The sequence below is a fragment of the Dendrobates tinctorius genome, unplaced genomic scaffold, assembly GCF_039654945.1.
Source record: "Dendrobates tinctorius isolate UK_male_01 unplaced genomic scaffold, ASM3965494v1 ptg000115l, whole genome shotgun sequence".
Lineage (NCBI taxonomy): Eukaryota > Metazoa > Chordata > Amphibia > Anura > Dendrobatidae > Dendrobates > Dendrobates tinctorius.
This window is the reverse complement of record NW_027361783.1, coordinates 14,334,646-14,356,415: the sequence shown is the minus strand read 5'-3', so window position 1 is coordinate 14,356,415 and position 21,770 is coordinate 14,334,646. Positions and strand designations below refer to the sequence as shown.

The 21,770-nt window shown below is 41.3% G+C and overlaps 1 protein-coding gene across 3 annotated transcripts in view; it reads right to left on the bottom strand.

The window, feature by feature from the left end:
- The window catches only part of RTTN (rotatin), a 328,322-nt gene that overhangs the window by 132,038 nt on the left and 174,514 nt on the right, over window positions 1–21,770 (bottom strand). For 2 of the 3 annotated variants that reach the window (XR_012234901.1, XM_073590014.1), the window contains exons 29-32: window positions 14,141–14,360; window positions 11,190–11,318; window positions 9,277–9,387; window positions 1,308–1,466 (exon numbers count right to left, since the gene is read on the bottom strand). Coding sequence is in view for 2 of the 3 variants with exons in the window: in XM_073590014.1 (XP_073446115.1) it covers window positions 1,308–1,466; window positions 9,277–9,387; window positions 11,190–11,318; window positions 14,141–14,360 (619 nt within the window). In the remaining variant the exon portion in view is untranslated. The remainder of the gene's footprint in view (window positions 1–1,307; window positions 1,467–9,276; window positions 9,388–11,189; window positions 11,319–14,140; window positions 14,361–21,770) is intronic. The other variant, XM_073590015.1, reaches the window with a different exon arrangement.

Sequence of the window (21,770 nt, the reverse complement as noted above, 5' to 3'; positions counted from 1 at the left end):
GATTAGCAGCTGTCATTTTACAGTATACACAGGAAGCAGCCTATCAGTGAACTGGGCGGGGTTACACAGGGCTCAACATTCTGAGCTCTGCTAGATCAACAGCAGAAAAAAAAACCGCTGTTCACAGTAAACTAAGGCGGATTTCACACTAGCGTTTTTTAGCTCTGCGCTTCGTGCACGTCCATGCGCATGCGCCTGCACCCCCATCTTTAACATGGGGGTGCATGGTCTAGCGTATGCACGCGTTTGTATGCGTTTTGTGCGGATGCGTTTTTTTTTGTAGTGTGCGCCTAGACGCGCCGGACACAACCTGTTGCATTTTTGGTCCGTCCGACCTGTCTCAAAAAAACGCATGCACACACTTGCGCACGGAATGTGCAAAAAAGTCACATTACAGTCTATGGGAACGCAGGCGTGCGCATAGATATGCACACGCCTGCGTTTAAAATCGCATGCATTTTTATAAAGTGATAATTGAACAGCTGTGGTACGACACTCCTTACACACTATGGACACTGGCCAGCTCCTCCTAGAAAGGAAGGATTTGAACATAAATAGTAGAAAATATTTGCAGCAATGTGGGCCTATCCTGCCTGCTACCAAAGGCTAATTTATAGGGAATATATAATTAAAATAAAAAATAAAACATTCATATATTTTAACAGTCAATTCAGAGTTACAAGATTGAGTAACTCCATGGAAGATAAGCTCTTCATCTATGTACCATGGTGCAGAATGGCTACAAAGAGCATCTCTCTCTGGAGGACCAGGCCTGTCCATGAATTACAGCATATGAAACACTGGCAAAAAAAAATAAAATCAATGAAACCTGTGTAATGCTTCGTCATCCTTGTGGTGGTGCTGAAGCAGAATGTAACAACGATGACTGATCACTGGGGAGCCATTAGTGGGAGACAATGGACTACTCCCCTTCTCACTAGCCCATATTGTACAACCTTTAATAGATGGGTCCCGCACTTAGGCTTTTTCACCTGTCTGATGAAGGGCTGATAGATAAATGTACATTATTCTGAAAATGAGGCAGTCGGCATTGATTGGGATGTATAAATTAGCCTCATTTGTCTCAAGTGCCTGCACTAAAGTGAAGCTCTCCGCCACCTCTGATGTATGAGCAGCTCAAGAGCAACCCATCAATACAAACGGAACCTTCACAACATTACAACTTGCCTTATACTCGCTTTAAGGCCGCTTTGTATTTCTGGCCTGGTAAACATGAAAATTTGATGAGATAAATCCATTATTCAGAAAATAAGAACACATTCTAGGCCGGCAAGAGAATGACTCACCTCTCTGCGCACCATGCTACATTCACACTGGTCCACAAAGATACTTAGCACTGTTCCCCATAAGCCTCCAGAAATGTGCTGACAGCTGTCAGACAAGATAACACAGCCTTCTGTAATGGACGTCAACGCGGATCCAATGGCCAGGCTTGTAAATCTCACCTGGAAATAGTTGGGGGAAAAGTGAAACTTTGATACAACTAATTATATATAGGAGAGTGGAAAATGCTGCAAAGCAAGAATGTTTTCAAAAATAGAAGTGTCACTAGATTACCATTTGTCAAATAAAATGCAAAGTGTATGAATAAAGCATTTGGTGTGACCTTCAATTGTATTCAAAGCAGCATGAATTTTACTACATTCAACCCCACAAAGTAACCAATTATATCTACCAGGTGATAATGATCAGCATTTTTTTGATATGTAGGTTAAAACACGGACGTTAGTAAGCAAATTATTGATATTTAATCTGAAAGCGGCATAATATAGACCAAGTGATCCCAGTTCAAAGCCTGTGTCACTTACTAGGCTGTTTATTGTAGTTTCAATACAATTAGTGTTTTATCTGCAGGAGATAATCACTGCCTAACTAGATCTCACATGTATGGCAGTCAGGCTGATCTGTGTAACACCACAACTTCCACTGATCAGCAGCTTGATGACAAAGTACAGTGTACACAGTCAGCTGCCAATCAGTCCAGTAAGTGACACATCCTTAGAATCAGTATCACTTGCCCTATATTATACTGCTCTCAGATTACACAGAAAAAAAACCTGCTGACAGATTGCCTTTAAAGAAGCACTCCCTTAAAATTTTTATTGGCTAAACCTGTTTAACACTAGGACTACTGGACTCGTGACCCCGCCTAGAACTACTGAAAGGAGTCATTTTGACTCCTTGCTTGTTTTCGTTTATTTTTAGAGTTTCATTTGTGGTTATTTATTAATAATTATATTTTTTGTAATGTATTATTGTGAGATCCAACAGTAATGCTTTTGATTGTTTTTTTTCTGCTTTTCTTATTTTTCTACAGAAAATAACAATAATTATAATAGACGTTTTTCAAACTTTTTTTTTATTCAAGTGCACACATATAAACAACAACTGAAGAACAAAAAGCAGAGAAAATGTAGGTGGAGGAGCATAAAAATGAAAATATGGCGCAGAATTCACCTTCTAAACATTTGGTGTTTCGCATTTTAGGCATTGCCTTTGATTTATGGCAGTACATTGCCCACACAAAGACTTACCACAAGTCTTACAATTGCCGACAGATCTATTTTTCTTGCACTTTTCTTTGATCTGGCAAAATTTTGTTTGAACCATCACTTCTGAGCATGTAGAAACTTGGGACGTGGAACCCTTTTCCCTATCTGTGACATAAGGACCACTCAACTCTCTCACAAGCGTTTGCAAAAATGCCTTGCGTGACATTTTTTGGTGGGTAATCTCCTTGAATATTATCCATGCATTTATACCCGCAAAGTCTAAGGCATTTTCAAATGCATGAACAGGCCATCTCCTTGTGCATGTTCGTGTGGTATATTTTCGTGCCATCTGATCCACTACATCTACTCCATATTTTGTTTCATTGTAAAACTTTACCGTTTCTGGAGTTTTTTTAGCGGAATCAGACGCAACAACAACATCTGGATGGACGGAACTCAAAATGACAACATTTTTGTTGGGCTTTCCTTGATATACTGTAAGTGTAAAATTGTCTTCATTTCTAAACACTTTAGTGTTGTACAATTCCTCTTTCATGGATTTTATTTCTTTAGGCACTTCTCGCCTTATCTTGTTCAGTGTTCCCACGATGGTTGTTCCTTTGCTTTTTAGCTGTTTAGCTAATTTTACTGAAGTAAAATAATTATCGGTTGTAACATTGCGACCTTTTTTCAAAAACGGGTCCAATAACTTCATTACCACATGGTCAGCTAAACGGTCCTCAGCACGGCGTGTGTCATCTTTTGCCTAGATAAGGGAAGCCATTTGCCAGATATTTGCTCTCCTTATCAACAGCTAGCCAATATTTGTGGCCATATTTATCTGGTTTGGAAGGCATGTACTGCGTGAATGGACACCTAGTTTTGCTTGGGAAAAGTTGCTCATCCACCGTTATGTATGGGCCAGGTTTGTAACACGCAATACAATTTTCAATAAACCTGTCCCACACAGTAGAAAATAGAGCAAACTTGTCCGTTTGCAGTCTCTCCGATCGAGTAGATTTCTCATCAAATCTGATAAGATAAGAGCCTAGAGTAAACAAGCTATTTTGTTCAGTATTACACAGTAATACAAGCAGGTAAAACACAAGGAAAATGTGAAAAGTTGACATGTAAATTGAACTACATCTATATGAACATCAGGGTAAATAAGACAGAGTGAAAAAATTATGCACAAAACTTTATAGCAACATTTAGTGACAAAAGGACCTCAAAATATAGTAGGGAGTCAAAATGACTCCCTTCAGTAGTTCTTGGTAAATTTTGAAAAAAAACGCGCAAATTTTTCACCAAAATTATTTATTCTCACAAAATCTTTTTTCACATCATATTTGAGGAAAAGTCACAGAGTTTCAAGCCGGAATTCTGAAAAATGTAGTCACAGAAGAGAAATAAAAAACGAAAGAAGTCAAAATGACTCCATCAGTAGTTCTAGTGTTAAATGTATATTTAGTGTAAGTGTATGAATACATCCACCAACTTTACAGATTGTAAGGGCTGCTCGAGTTCTATACTGGGTCACGTGATGCCTAGTCCAACTTGCAGGTTCACTTTGGGGTTTATGTGCAAGCCAAAACAATGTAAGCCTTTAGTCACATGACTCAGAAGAGATCCGAACCAACGTTGGAGACAACGGCGATTAGTGAAGATATTAATACATCTACAGAAAACGACATATACGTTCACATAGGTTTAACCCATGAACAATTTATGGGAATGCTTCATTAACTGAAAACAGATCTATAAGAGGCCTAAAATTGGGTGAGGAACAGGCAAGCACGGCTATAAAGGTGAGGTTGCAGAAGACAGTTTCAAGTCACAGGTCAAACACCATTGCAAGACTGAGCAAAGCAGCAAGTCATAAGGTAGTTATACTGCAACAGCAAAGTTTATGTCAGGCAAAGGTTTCAAAGCAGATTGGAGTTTTAAGATGTGCAGATCAAGGCACCAACAAATAGCAATGTTATTGACCATATACACATTGCTCGTCCAAAGTGCAGGAGATGAAAAACACATCAAATTTACTTCCCTTTGAAATTAGAAGATGCCCAGCAGTGCCATCAGCTCAGAACTGGCAGCAACCAGTGGGAATCTGCTAAACCCATCTACTGTTCAATGAAGCCTGACCACAATTGGTCTTTATGAAAGAATTGCAGCCAAAAAAAAAGGAACATCTTCAAATAGAAACACAGTGAGGTAGCTCAAAGATGCACGAAAACATATGACCTAGTGTAGAGGAAAATGGCTGCAGGTGCTCTGGACTGATTAGACAAAATTTTAAACATATCCCTATAATAGAATGTTTACTTGTAAGAGGGCTGGAAAGTAGTTAAAAAATGAGTGTCTGCAGCTACAGTGAAGCAAGGCGGAGGTTCCTGGCAAATTAGGTGGTGCATTTCAGTAAATGGAGTTTGGGATTTGGTCAAGATTAACGGTTTCTTCAATGCTGACAAATAAAGGAATATACTTGTCTATTAGGGCAGGCGCTTGGATTGTCTCTAAAATGTAGTTGCAGTAAAGCAACAACTCCAAACATGCAGCCAAAGTCATGAACTATCTTCAGAGTAAAAAAAAAAAAAAAAAAACGAACAAGTAGTCCTGGAAGTGATGATTTAACCCCCACAGAGGCCTGCTCTCATCATCGAGTCTGTCTAGGATTAAAAGAAACGACAAAAATATTTGTGCGAGCCTACATCCACAGAAGATCTGTGGTTAGTGCTCAAAAAGGTTTGGAACCGTCCCCATGTTACATTCCTTCAAAAACTGTGTGCCCGTGTACTTAGAAGAATTGATGCTGTTTGGAAGGCACCAAATGAAATAAGGGGGACATTTCGAATTGTGCCCTATATTGCCTGTTGGACACAGTCATTAGTTTATTTTGCCCCTCGTTCACATCACGATTCAGACTAGAGTCCCGAGAGCCCATATCACTGAACTCAAGAGATATTAAGGCCATGTGCACACGATGCAGATTTCCAGCGGATCCACAGCGGATTTTACGGCGCAGAAACGCTGCATAACCGCATTGTGAAGTACAGTAGCATGTTAATCAATAGAGAGAAAACCGCTGTGCAGACGCTGCAGATTTTTCCGCGCAGTTTTCTTGTGGTTCAAAATATGCAGCATGTCACTCCTTTTGTGCGGTTTTCCACCTGTTCCATTCTCCAAATCCGCAGGGGAAAACTGCACAAAAACCGCAAGAAAAAAAGGAAGAAATCCGCAAGAAAAATGCAGGTCATTTGACCTGCGGATTTCTTTAATTCTGCGTGGAAAAATCCGCAGGGCAAAAAAGTACGTCTGCACTCAGCCTAAAAGGTGCAGAACGTTAATTTGGAGAATGCTAAACACATTCCTAAACCTATTTGGAATGTAGAAAAATGGAACCAAAAAGTATAGGTGATTTGTTTATTTTTTGCTTTTAATTAAAAATTCAGGAAAGGAGTATAATTCTGGCATGGCTGGGTGACCACCATGCTTGTTCATTAAAGGAAATAATTATTTTATCCCTTGCTGATTTTGTAAGTTTGCCCACTGACAAAGACATGAACAGTCTATAGTTTTAAGGGTAGGCTAATTTTAACAGAGAGCTAGACATCAAAAATAAAATCCAGAAAAACACATTGTATAAATTATATAAATTTGCATTTTGCAGTGAGAAATAAGTATTTGATCCACTACCAACCATTAAGAGTTCTGGCTTTTACAGACCAGTTAGACTCTCCTGATCAACTCGTTACCTGCATTAAAGACTGCTGTCTTACATAGTCACCTTTATTAAAGACTCCTGCCCACAGACTCAATTAATCAGTCAGACTCTAACCTCACACCATGGGCAAGACCAAAGAGCTTTAACTCTAGTTCACAACCCCCAAATGTTTACAGGGATAGCCTGGATTTTAGCCTTCCAAACAATGCTTACTAACCCATACTGCTAATCTTCAGAGAGTGATCCTTTCACCACTTTTCCAACCCCACTCGTTCAGTCTTTTATAGCCATGTATTTTCCCTTCTTCCCCAGTGTGGCGCACGTTATGCGTGAGAAGTGGTGCCTCACTTCTTTTAGCAGAGAATTAAAGGTTTGTTCATGGGTTTCATATTATTCATTAGAAGTTTGGTATTAGTTTACATGGATATTTTCAGGGTACACTATTACTATGGGTAATAAGCCACTAACATATTTAAAGAGGCTAAAAAAAATACAAGATGTCCTCTACCTAGCTGTCTGATGCTCATGCCAACAAGAGTGTTTCTATTAGATTACAGAAAGTATAGTGAAATGAATATAGGTCGTCTTCAGCCAAAGCAGCAATTTAATGCTTCAGATTGGGTTTTCTTCTGAACTGATGGTACCTTTAAGTTTACTAAACTATTTAATACCAAGAAATTGGAAAGCAGATGTTCACTGTAGCTGATCGTACCATGAAAGGTCAGAAACAAGTCAATGACATTTAATTACCAAGTAAATTAAAGATACATTCTCTATTCTGCTCGGACGGCTCCCTCGAGCACTGCAGAGAAGAACAGCGCACACATCACAGGCCCATCACATCATTTATTTAAAACCAGAGCCGCACAACTGCAGATAACAGGCTGGATGGAATGTGCTAGAGATATTACCAGTAACTATTTGTAATAGAAATGGAGAGGTCGGCGCTACCCAAAATACCTGCACATGAGACCAAAACTGCATTTTATCATATTAGTAATTAGTCATTATTAAAAGGAAATTTGTCAGTATTTTGCTAATCATTCTGATGGCAGCGTAATGTAGGGGCAGATAATTTTTCCAAGGATGTCTCTTTTTTTAGGCTGTTTGTTACAGTTTTAACAGAAATCAGTGTTTTATCAGCAGGAGATTATCACTACAGAATTAAACAAAATCAAAGTAAAGACAATGTGTGCATATACCCTAATGAAAATAAATAAGTAAAAGCAAGTGAATTAAATAATTAACACAGGGTACTTAGTAAACACTGTTTTTGATTAAAAAACGCATAAGGTTGTCCCTCCGAGACAAGGTGTACCACATTGGGACAGTAACTACTCTCTCTAATGTCAAAACCTACCTAATGTGAATAGTAGCAGAGAGTCACTTTTTCTCCACTCATGGTTAGTGGTTGGGTGAAGACATTTATTGTCAAACTACTGTGTTTTCTCTTTTTAAATCATAATGACAACCCAAAACTTCCAAATGACCTTGATCAAAACTTCACATACCCTGGTGATTTTGGCCTGATAACATGCACAGAATTTGACACAAATGGGTTTGAATGGCTACTAAAGGCAATATCCTCATTTGTGACCTGTTTGCTTGTAATCAGTGTGTGCGCATAAAAGCTGAGTTTCTGGGATCCAAACAGACTCTTGCATCTTTCATCCAGCCACTGACATTTCTGGATTGTGAGTCATGGGGAAAGCAAAAGAATTGTCAACGGATCTACGGGAAAAGATAGTTGAACTATATAAAACAGAAGGATACAAAAAGAGATCCAAGGAATTGATAATGCCAGTCTGCAGTGTTCAAACTGATTAACAAGTGGAAAATCAGTGACTATGTAAAAATAAAACTACGGTCAGGTAGACCAACAAAAATTTCATCCACAACTGCCAGGAAAATTGTCCGGGATGCAAAGAAAAATCCACAAATAACATCAGCTGAAATACAGGACTCTCTGAAAACTAGCAGTGTGGCTGTTTCAAGATGCACAATAAGGAGGCACTTGAAGAACAATGAGCTGCATGGTCGAGTCACCAGAAGAAAGCCATTACTGCGCAAATGCCACAAAGTATCTTGCCTACAATATGCAAAACAGCGCAGAGACAAGCCTCAAAACTTCTTGAACAAGGTAATTTGGAATGACGACACCAAAAGTGAACTTTTTGGCAACAACCATAAACGTTTGGAGAGAGGAACACCATTCCTACTGTAAACTGCAGAGGTGGATCACTGATGTTTTGGGGATGTGTGAACTACAAAGGCACAGGAAACTTGGTAAAAATTGAAGGAAAGCTGAATGCAGCACGTTAACAGCAAGTACTGGAGGCAAATTTGCAATCATCAGACCAGAAGCTGTGCATGGGACATACTTGGTCGTTCCAACATGACAACGATTCAAAACACAGGGCCAGTCAACCTGTCATTGGCTACAGCAGAACAAAGTGAAGGTTCTGGAGTGGCCATCTCAGTCTCCTGACCTCAATATCCTTGAGCCACTCTGGGGAGATCTCAAGCGCGCAGTTCCTGCTAGACAGCCCAGGAATTTACAGGAACTGGAGGCTTTATGTCAAGAAGAGTGGGCAGTTTTACCATCTGAGAAAATAAAGACCCTCATCCACAACTACCACAAAAGACTTCAAGCTGTCATTGATGTTAGAGGGGGCAAAACACGGTATTAAGAAATGGGGTAGGTAAACTTTTGATCATGGTTATTTGGACGTTTTAGGTTGTCATTATGATTTAAAAAGAGAAAACATAGTAGTTTGACAATAAATGGCTTCACCCAACCACTAACCACGAGTCGGGAAAAAGTTTTGGTGTTATCATTCATATTCTCTGAAATAAGGCCAAGAAAGCAAAAATTCTGCTGGGGTATGTAAGCTTTTGAGCACAACTGTAGAGTACAGTCTCTCTTTTGTTTTTAACACAGGGACACTAATGGTGCACACAATGCTGAAAAGGGGAAATCCATTTTAATCTACATTACACAAGTACATAATGATAAGAACTGGAACATTTTGTACTAACCTCTGGATCTCGGTCTACCCATAAAGGTATCAACCACTCTAACCCCAGCTTTGGTATGGCTTGCTCTTCACTACCATGATCATAGGGTAAAGACCAAAGATGCACCCAGTTCTGTGAGAGAGATAACAGTTGTTGAAGTCTAGCACATATATAAAGTTACAGATCTAGCAGCTTTACATGTGTATCAGTAACAGTGGCAGTGCATGTATTACAATATGCCCTACGAAGGTAATCAATGCTCATTTGTGGTGCTAGGAACACAATATGTGACCATCCCAGTGCGTCAATGGATTTGTGGGATAGTGTACTCCAAGTAGACTGATCTTCGATTACTTAGGGACTTACACCATCAATGAAGACTGACATGCAAAACGTCAGCCTTGATGAGTCAGAGACAAAGATTAACCTGGATCATGGCACGATGAATACAACAGAAATTCAGTATGATACATAGTGACTACCAAATGAAAGGAGCTGGGAGCGGTAATCAAAAGGGGACACAGCGGTCCATGAGTGCAGAAGTTTCAGCAGGGGTTGGAGGGACTAGGGTTCTCACTAGTGATGAGCAAACGTACTATGATAAGGCGTTATGCAACCATGCTTGTGTGCTAATCGAGTGATGTCTGTGTGCTTCAATTTGTTCGAGTGCCCGCCACTGTACGTCTTGCGGCTGTTTGACAGCTGCAACATATGCAGGGATTGCCTAACAAACAGGCAATCCCTAAATGTGTTGAGTCTAACGGCTGCGAGACATGCAGCTGCGACGACTTGAACATAGTATTCGAGCACACCAATGTTACACGACTAGCACACAAGCATTGCTCAGGTAGCAACTTATCCGAGTACATTCGCTCATCACTTGTCCTCACCAATCAGCCTATCCTAAAGAACATGACATCAATAACAGTCATTGAAAAGCCCTTTAAACTACAACTTTCTTTTATTTTTTACAGTTAGGAATTCATTACCAATAATTCGCTGATAGGTTATGGATAGATTGGAGAAGATCACACTGGAAACACATGTAACCACAATCCATCCCAGGTTGAACCGCTCTTCTTGATTTATCACTAGAAATGTCACATATTAGGCACAGAAGAATTTAAAGTAACGGTGTGTCATTTTCAGCAAGAAATCTCTAAGCAATGCCAAAGTTGTTTGAGCACTCCACAAAGGCCATCCTTTCTGGAAATTTGTGCGAGATCACAGACTTCACCAGCACAATCTTTCCGCGTGTTTTATGGCCGATGATGCAAATGTCAGATCTGCGACTAACAATGCCGGCGTTCTTCTAGGACATACATAAAAAAATCATGGCTTCTATTAATGTTCAGCGCCTGCCGCACTGGTGAACTTTAGGAGCCCCAGAACGGATGCATTATGAAAAATTACATCTTTACTTGTGGCTACCTAGTCAATATTTACATCAAATAAAAAAAAGAGAACAAATCCAAAGAAATAAAGAACAAAACAAAGCTGTAGAACATTTAAAAAGCAAAAAGTACGCCATAAGGAGGAATTAATTGGTATTTTGCTTCAGCGCCTCAAAGGAGATACAGTTTCAAACAGCCATCTGCACATCATCAGATAGGTAGAAAGATTCTAAGAGATGAATATATTTCAGTGCACCAAGCCACTGAGCCATTGTTGCCGAGAAGCACCCTTCCAGCGCTAAGTAAAAAATAATATTTTCCACATTTGTTTAATTGCGCACTTAGCATAATAGTCACGCTTTAAAGGAACGGTTTATTTGGTGCAGAACCCATGTTAGAATAATCTAGGGAAAATCGGAAAATGCTGCAGCAGAGCACACACCAGATATCAATGAAATGGCTGAAACGAGAAGGTCCAAGTCTCAGCCACGTCACAGATCTAAGTCTCACATCCGGAAAAGTGCAATTCTTTTCCCTTACCGTGTTTCTGGCCTCAGCTGTCATCTCGTGGGACAAGTGAAGCAAGCACAACACTGTGCTCTTCGTGACGCCTTTCCCCATATAGGAAAGAGCATTTCCTCCCCATTCCACGTAAAAAGAGGAGATGATCTGATAAAATAGAGGAAAACAATTTCATGGTAGCTTGACTCTTAGGAGTTATGATAGCATAAAATAAAATGGTGCAACATCCCCTAAAACTATGTATCCCTGAGTATACCATGTAGCAATGTTGGCCAATGAAGTTAGCGAAAAACTGGAATAGCAGCAGATGTTACAGACGTCGTCCACTAGGAGACGGTTCTTTATTAGGCTCATGGAAGTTACAATAAAATAAGAAATTAGAGGAGCGAATGACGTCTGGTAAAATTATCTACACCACTGCCTGTCCCCTCGGTGGGCTCTGTGCCAGAAAGAGAGGAAGAATCACTATTTTGGCTGGGATGGAATGTCACCACTGCAACCAATCAACAGGCACAGACTGGCTGCAGAGGTCGTGTGAGGTCGCTGGTTTGATGGGGAAACTAGGGGACCAGTGGAGAACACTGGCCAGAATCTGGAGAAACGTCAGATGTACGGTATTTATTTTTGTAAGATTTTAGATTTTAAGGAAAAAAGCAGACTGGATATTAGAGGGTATTTGTATGGCAGCCGCTAAACAGCACAAAATAAATACTAATCATAGGCTGTAAAAAGATTGTCACATGTACTCCTCCCTACAATGAACCTCTCTTAGGCCTCATTCACACGTCTGCGTTGTATGTATATGGTTTTTTTTTCCTATGGATACAGCATGCAGCCATTATAACCTATGGTGCTGTTCACACGTCCGAGTTTTTCACAGACCGTATGTCCATGCAAAACACAGAAATATTTGCTTTTTTCAGACATCATGTATAAAAAGGGCTGATATAAGTTTATTGGTCTGTGAAAAACAAGTACAGCACATGGATGGCACCTGCGTACAATCTGTATTTAATGTTGCAAAGTATATAACAAGCTTTGTAATTTATTCATTTTTCTTTATCAATCTATGAAAAATACTGATGACACACAGATTGTAGAACTAGACATATTGATGGTAAGTACAGACACGCCGACGGCCTACACAGACACGCCGACGGCCTACACAGACACGCCGACGGCCTACACAGACACGCCGATGAAACCGTTACTATTTTTAACATGTGTTTAAACAGGAGTGTGTGAATGAGGTCTTTGAGGTGCTTTGGGGTTCCCGCAACATTTGTCATTTTATATTTGCTAGGTAAAATTCCCATCCGGAACATCATAACATCAGAGAACACGTAGGCCCCTATGTACGGTCAATTGTGGTAGAAACAACTTAAGTCCTCATTCACATATCTAATTAAACACGCATGTGAAAAATGTTACTGATGTCAACAGTGTTGTGCATCAGTGTGTCCGGGTTTACGATAAGTGTGTCATCCGTGTTTCCAGATTTACCATCCGTGTGTCCGAGTTTACCATCAGTGTGTCATCCGTGTGCCCAGGTTTACCATCAGTGTGTCTGGGTATACCATCATTGTGTCATTCGTGTATCCAGATTTACCATCAGTGTGTCATAAGTGTGTCCAGGTTTGTCACCAGTGTGTCCGGGTTTACCATCAGTGTGTCACCAGTGTGTCTGGATTTACCATCAGAGTGTCATCCGTGTGATCGGATTTACCATCAACGTGTCATCCGTGTGATCGGATTTACCATCAGCGTGTCATTAGTGTGTCCGGGTTTGTCATCAGTGTGTCCAGGTTTACCATCAGCGTGTCATCAGGGGTCCGCGTTTACCATCAGTGTGTCACCCATGTGTCTGGATTTACCATAAGCGTGTCATCCGTGTGTCCGGGTTTACAATCAGCGTGTCATCTGTGTGTCCGCCGTGTTTCCGGATTTACCATCCGTGTGTCCGGGTTTACCATCAGTGTGTCATAAGTGTGTCCGGGTTTACCATCAGTGTGCCATAAGTGTGTCCGGGTTTACCATCAGTGTGCCATAAGTGTGTCCGGGTTTACATCAGTGTGTCATTCATGTATCCAGATTTACCATCAGTGTGTCATCAGTGTGTCCGGGTTTACCATCAGTGTGCCATAAGTGTGTCCAGGTTTACAATCAGTGTGCCATTCATGTATCCAGATTTACCATCAGACATCTGAATCTGAGTAATGCCTACAAATATTTAACATGCAGAACTGTATAGAATAACCACGCAAGGGCTTATACTCACTTGCGAGAGACTCGCATGATTCTCGTGAGAGTCTCTCGCATTAAAACCTGACACTGCCACCGGCACTCGGACCGGAGCGTGCGGCTACATGTATATTTATGTAGCCGCACGCTCCGGTGTGAGTGCCGGCGGCAGTGCCAGGTTTTCATGCGAGAGACTCTCACGACAATCATGCGAGTCTCTCGCAAGTGAGTATGAGCTCTAAGCAAGGAAGTTGTGTCTAAATGTTGTACCCATTCATGCACTCCTATATCGGAAAAGGAGGAATTTACCACTGAATATGACAGTTTTCCAGTCTTAAAGGAAAATGCTAGTTTTTGTGTAAGCCACATTTGCTCAAAAATTTTGCACTTTTTTTTTAAATTCTGTGGTCTTATTTTCCAATAGGTCGGTGGCTCATTGTGAAGGGAAGATTGACAATTATGGCCAGACAAATCTAGTTTAACGCTATCATTTCTAGAGTAAAATGATAAAAAAATCTAAGTCTGGAGCTCCAAATGAGAGAAATGTATTTAGAGATGTGAACCCGTTAATAAATTCGACAAATCGTAATCCAATGCCCTTTTTTTTCAACACTTGCATATGAAACAAAAGTCTTGAACAATTCCCACCAGAATCTGAGAAATTCACTGAAACCCCCAAAAATACAATTTCCATTTCAAGTGGTAAAACAACGTATATCTTGCCATACCTCAAGAAGACTGGTCAATGCTTTCACGCAGATTGTCATTGGTTCAGTAGTTGGACAATGAGAGCTCCAGCCTGGTAAAGATGTCACATGTACCATTCCTTTCAGAGTTCTTGCCAATGATGGAAGTCCATAAAAATGGGGCGCATCGGACACTCTCAAGTAGTCAATCAACTGCATGGAAAGCTGAGTCTGGAAGGAGCCAGCAAGAATCGAACACTTCCTGGGAATAAAAATACACACTTTATAATAAAAAAAAAAATTGTTAGACGGTAATTAAAAGCTATGTTCACAAGTTGCGTTTTTGTTGTGTTTTTTCCCACAGGCAAAATCTGTTCTCTTGGCAGTAAAGAAGCTGCTTACAAAAAGTACGAGAAACAGTTCAAGGATCTGGGAATGTTTAGCTTGCAAAAAGAAGCTAAGACGAGACTTAATAGCGGTCTACAAATATCTGAAGGGATGTCACAGTGTAGAGGGATCATCATTATTCTCATTTGCACATGGAAACACGAGAAGCAATGGGATGAAACTGAAAAGGAGAAGATACAGAATAGATATTAGAAAAACTTTTTGATAGTGAAGGTGATCAATTAGTGGACTAGGCTGCCACAAGAAGTGGCGAGTTCTCCTTCAATGGAAGTCTGCAAACAATGGCTGGACAGACATCTGTGTGAAATGGTTTAGTGAATCCTGCATTGTGCAGGGAGTTGGACATGATAACCCTTGAGGTCCCTTCCAACTCTTACATTTTATAATTCTATGAAAAAGCAGGAGTGGTTATGCAGGGGGTGACCACAGACCATTTCTCTGTTCTCATCCTTTTTGGCTGTTGCTTTGATCACTTTTGAATTTTGTTGTTGCTCTTACCCCTAGATACTGTACAATAGTATGAGGCGGTATCTACAACCCACAGAAGTTGCTCAGGTAGGGCAGCTCATCCAGGATGGCACATCAATGCGAGCTTTGGCAAGAAGGGTAGCTGTGTGTCAGCACATTGTACAGAGCTGATACAATGAGAGGCAGTACACCAAGATACGAGGAGGGGACTATAGGAGCGCAATAACCCAGCAGCAAGACCACTACCTCCTCCTTTGTGCGAGGAACAGGACCAGTGCCACAGCCCTGTAAAATGACCTCCAGTAAGCCACTAATATCCATGTGTCTGTTCAAACTGTCAGAATCAGACTCCATGAGGGCCTGACATCCACAAGTGGATGTTGTGCTTACAGCCCAACACCATGCAGGGCGATTGGTATTTTCTTCAGAATACCAAAATTGGCAGACTCGACATTGGTGCCCTGTGCTCTTCACGGATAAGAGCAGATTCACACTGTGACAGAGTCTGAAGACGCCGTCAAGAACATTCTGCTGCCTGCCAAATCCTCCAACATGAGTTTGGCATTGGGTCACTAATGGTATGGGGAGGCATTTCATTAACAGTGCCGCACAGTCCTCCTCCATGTGGTAGCCAGAGGTACCTGGATAAGATCATCAGACCCATTGTGAGACCACATGCAGGTGCAGTGGGCCCTGGGTTCCTTCTGATGCATGACAATGCTAGGCTACATGTGGCTGAAGTGTGTCAGCAGTTCCTACATGATAAAGTCATTGATGCTATGGACTGGTCTGCCTATTCTCCAGACCTGAATCCAATCGAGAACATATGGGACATCATGTCTCGTTCTATCCACCAATGCAACATTGCACCACACTGTCCAGAAGTTGACTGATGTTTTAATCCAGGTCTGAGAGGAGGTCCCTCAGGAGAACATCCACCGCCTCATCAGCAGCAGGCACAGGCATTAGAGGGAGGTCATACAGACACGCGGATGCTACACACACTACTGAGCATCATTTCCTTGTCTTGAGGCATTTCCACTGAAAGTGGAACAGTCTGTAATTTGATTTTCCACTTTGACTTAGAATATCATTCCAAATCAAGAACTCCATGGGACATTCATTTTGATTTAAATTGATCAGTTTTATGTTTTATTGTTCTCAACGCATTCCACTATGTAATAATGATTTGCAACTAGAATATTTCATTCAGTGATATCTAGGATATGGTATTTTAGCGTTCTCTTTTTTGAGCAGAGTATATTTTGAGCTAATGACCCCAAACGTACAGCCAATGTCATTATGAACTCTCTCAAACGTAAAGATGATCAAGGAGTCTCCTAGAAGGAATGATTTGAACCCTCATTTCATCGAGTACGCCTAGGATTACATGAAGAGAAAACTATTGGTGGAAGATATGCGTTTTTCTTTTTCTCCAAGATGTTTAGCCTGCAAAGCTCCTTCAAATACTGAGCGCAAGTGTGCCTAGAAGAATTGATGTTGTCTTCAGGGCAAAGGGTGGTCACAACATTTCTGATTTGATTTAGATTCCTCCTTTGCTCATTGACTTTGCATTTTTTGAATTGATAACTATAAACTATTAACACTTCTACTTTTTAAAGAAATTTTACTTTGCAGCACTTTTTCCAGACCTGCCTCAAAAATTTTGCACACTCTTATGTCTGACATACTCCCCAAAATAGACTATCTGCCACTGCATAAGCATTCATCAAAATATGGCACCATTGTAAAATTATTAAAAAAGGAATATATTTTATAATTATCAGTATATTCATCTTTGTATATTTATTTTACATTTATCTATTAATTTTCTAGAATTTATTTGGAGTAAAACAATTTTCTGATAAAACCATCAGGCTGGTAACAATATTTGATTCGGCCAGCGTGTCATCCTGCCAGATTTCATTCCATTTTCTCCTTTCGTTTTTCCGTCTCCACTTATTGCCAAATTGGACGCTAAACCTGGCACTCGATCAACAGGATCATCCCATCTGTTGCAGTCATAAAGAATTTCTCCTCCAGATTGTGTAGAGGTAGCTTGTTGTATATTGTACTGTCACTCGGGAACATGTCACTGGTGTAAAGTCATTGCAAAGGTTCTTCCAAAACCTATAATTCTTTTACACTCTGCGAGGCTTTGTATGGCATAAACTGGCATATGACACAATGTAATTTATGCTTGATAACAGACATTACAATTTGACGGCCGCTTTGTTTGCTGCCAGGGAATGGTCTGGAATACAGATCTCCGCACACCATTACACAGATGTGCTTCCCTCTCCGTGCATTGGCTTCACGTTGGCCTTACATCAGGGTTGGGCTGTTCATTTACCACTAAAATGACTACTGGTTATGTGTACAGGCTTGTGATTTCTATCTGCTACAATTCGTCGTGGTTTTCTTGACATTATTTGAAGGCTTGTTATATGCTGGAGATTTAAGAAATACTGGCCAGTGACAAGCTGTCATTTGGACAAGGCATGGATGTATAGGAGGCTTTTAATTTTCTGATATGACATGTATTATACTTGAATATTCCTTTATTGTGTCATACATCAATGGCACAGATGCTAACAGTCCCTGCAAAAAAAAGACAGAATGACACTTAGCTGTTCCAAAATAACGGGTTGAAGCTTCTGAAGCGTTGATCGCGGCTTCTCTGCTGCCGGAATGTCTTATTATTTATTTGCTGACTTGAAGAATTCTTCCAGCACCTCACAGCGCTTAGTGTTTAATGACTAACCCTTTATATGTGTATAGAAGGTATTAGGAGTCCTTCATTTTGTACAGTCAGATGCAATCAAATGAAAAAAAAAAAAAAAAAATGCACCATGGGGCGGAAATGGCCCAGTCAGAGTCCAGACCTCAACCTAATTAAAATAAAGGGAATCTGCCGTCAGTTTTTGCCAACTAATCTGAGAGCAGCATGATGTAGGGGCAGAGACTCTGATTTCAGTGATGTATCATTTACTGGGTGGCTTAGTGTAGTTTTTATAAAATCACTGTTTTATCAGCAGAAGATTATCACTAGAGGACTAGTAAACCTGCTGCCAGGCAGTCTAACCCAGCCCGCACCACTGATTGGCAGCTCTATTCTTATGCGGTGTACACAGAAAGCTGCCAATCAGTGGAGTGGGCAGGCTAACAGAGATCAGCATTCAGAATGTGGGTGGGGTTACACAGAGCTCAGCAGTCAGAACCAATAGATCTGCAGCAGATAGAACAGATTTTAACCAAAACTGTAACAACCAGTAAAGGAAGTGATACAGCGCTGAAATGAGGGACTCTTCCCCCTACAACATGATACTATCAGATGCGGTAGCAAAAATCTGGTGACAGGTTTACTTTAAGAGACCTGTGCATTAATAAACAAACATCAATAAACTTGTGCAGCACCTGCGTCCCGGCACATTACTCCCCTCCCACGTCAAAGACGCCGACTCACTGCCGTGGCGCCCATCCTGCACTTTCTCCCCATGTCCAGGGTCTGCTCTAATGCTCGCAGATCCCAGGGCACTATGCTTAGGGTGTGCGTGCTCCCTCCTTTTTAAAGGGACAGTGAGCGCCATCCTAAAGTGTCCCCAGCCATCAGCCGGGAGACACTTATTTAACCCCTTAATGACCATCAATACGTCTTAACTGACCTGAGATATAAGAGCACAGCATCCCCATACAGGTATCAATCCAGCAGCTGTCAACTGTACACTACAGCTGACAACTTGCTGCATCAGCCACGATCAGTGTTGTCACCTTCCATATCTGTTTAACCCCTTAGATGCTGCTGTCAATAGTGACAATATCATGTAAATGGTTAACAGAGTGTGGCTTCTCCCTCTTTATCCCCATCGGCACTCTGAGATCATGATTGTGTGGTCCTGATGTTTGCCATGGCAGTTCACGAGCAAACAGCGGCCTTAGAGTCTGCCAGCTACACTGACCTGTTCAAAAGTCAGACATTTAATTGGTAAAAATCAACTTTTTCATTCCTATCATGCCACTTTGTATTAATTCCTGAAAATCACCTGACGGATTAATAAACTACCCGACAGCAGTTTTCAGTATGTGAGGGGGTGCCGTTTTTAAAATGGTATCACTTTTGGGGGTCTTCCAATATATAGGACCCCTAAAGTCACTTCAAACCTGGATAGGTCCCTAAAAAAAATAATTCTGTAAATTTCCAAGAAAAAATGAAAACTTACTGCTACATTTTTAAACCTCCTAAAATGCTAACAAAATAGCATTTTACAAATGGTGCTGATGTAAAGCCAACATGAGGGAAATATTATTTATTAATGTTTTGCTATGGTATGACTATCTGAATTAAAGGGATAATCATTCCAAGTTTGAAAATTGCTAATTTTTTTTTTACATTTGTCAAATTTCTGATTTTTTTTTTTTATAATTGAACACAAAACATATCAACCTAAATTTACCATTATTATAAAGTATAATGTGTCACAAAAAACTGTCTCAAAATAAATGCAATTTGTCGCGTTACAGAGTTATTAACACAAAGTGACACTGGTCAGATTTTTAAAATTTGGCCCGGTCACTAAGGGGGTAAGGCACATCCACTGTAATGTCAATAGTTTGCACACTAAGGCTAGTTTCACATTAGCGTTTACGGCCGCCGCGTCGGGCTGCGCACGGCCGCCGCTAAGCCCCGCCCCCTGCCGCGGCTCCGCCTACGGACGCATGACGCTGCATGCGTCCTGCGTCCCCTATCTTTAGCACTGGGGACGCAGGCTGTGCGCAGTATGCGTTTGGCGGCGCATGCGTCCTTTTGACGCTGCGCCGAGTGCACCAAATTGCAACCTGTTACGTTTGGCGCTGGTCGGCGCAGCGTCAAAAGGTAGGCGGAGCTCCCGGCGGAGGCGCGGCAGGGGGTGGGGCTTAGCGGCAGCCGTGCACGCTAATGTGAAACTAGCTTTACTAGTTCTAAGGTCCACTGTACCCACCAGTCAGTTTACTTGTCCTGCATTTGTCTGCGTGAACTTTCCTTGTGATATTGTATTTCAGCCATGCTCTCCTGCACCTGTCTGCATTTTAGCCATGCCAGCCAGCACCTGCCTGCCTGAATATCAACCGGGTCCGCCAGCACCTGCTTGCCTGTATATCAGCCAGGCCTGCCAACACCTGCCGTGCCTGTCTATCAGCCAGCCTGCCAACACCTGCCGTGCCAGTGTATATACCAGCCGTTCATGCCAGCACCTGCCATTTCTCCCAGTATTCTTGCCTGTACTTACAAGTCCATCTACCTACCCCTTTGTGGGTCAGCCACCGTGCGTCCGACGTCTGTCCTGGAGTGGCACCTGGTGTCTATCTGGAGCTAAGTCTAACCCCACCATCAGGAGCTCGCCTAGTCACATCCCTCCAAGCTCTCTTCAGACCATGGCACAGTGGTTTACACAAAGTCTTTCACCACCAAAACTCATTAAACCATTTATACAGTTATAAAAGGGAAGAGCACCAAGTTTGGTGAGCTGACAGACTTTCTCGATTCTTCATACATACAGCTCCTTATAAAATCATACCTGTAGTGCAGATTTTACTGCGACATAACATTCCTTATATCTGACATGAAGTGAGAGGTTCTCAGTAAAGTCTTTGCATGGGCATTCGTCATATTGGCAAAGGCTGGAAAGTTTAATTGAAGTAAAGTGTAGTTCTTAGGCTGGTTTCACATTAGCGTTTTTTAGCGCACTGCATCGTGCGCGTGCATGCGCCCCTATGTTTAACATGGCGGGCGCATGGTCTAGCGTTTGCACGCGTTCATATGCGTTTTCGTGCGCATGTGGTTTTTTTTTGTAGCGTACGCCTAGGCGCCAGACGCAACCTGTTGCATTTTTGGGTCCGTCTAAAAAAACACATTACAGTCTATGGGAACGCGTGGACATGCACACGCATGCGTTTTAAGAGTTAACATGGCTAGAAACTGCGGTTTGTAGGCGCAGGCGTTTTAACCAAACGCATGCAAAACGCATGATGCGTTTTTTGCATGCGTTTCTATTGCGCACGAAGCGCAGCGCTAAAAAAAAGCTAATGTGAAAGTAGCCTAATGTGCACGGAAATACTCATGCCAGTCACGTGTAATACTGTGGACCCAACTAAAATCAGACGTTCTAAGATTAAAACATTCATTCCACAAATAGAGAATAAGGTGCAAACAAGCCATAAAATGGTTTAAATACCTTGAAAACTTGTTTCTTGCCTACAGCCAACTCACTGCCCCCAAAGCTGCTGCAACCCCCACCCCCAACCTATCGTCTCCTTACCATATACTCTGTACTGTAGATTCTAATTCTGCAAGGGCAGATTCCTCTCCCCCTCTTTTCCAGTGTGTTTAGTTTATGTACTGTATGTTATATGTATGTCACCCTTTTCACATGTACAGCACCCCAGAATTAATGTTGCTTTAAAAGTAAATACATAAATATCCAACAGTATATTCAGGTCATTCATCACTGAATCGGAGAGACGCATAAGCGGACCCTGGGTGTTGGAACATATGTGTCTAATTTCATTTGCCGTGTAATAAGGAGGCCGAAAATCGAACTATCCCTTATTTATTTACTTTACTCCGTTCTATAGCGCCATTAATTCCTCAGCACCTACCTTACAGACATCATCACTGAACCCAGTGGGGGTTCACAAACTAATTTTATTATCAGTATATCTCTGGTGTGGGAGGAAACCAGAGACCAGGAAAAAACCCACACAAACACAGGGAGAACACACAAACTCCTTACAGGTTTACACCTCCATGCACTACTAA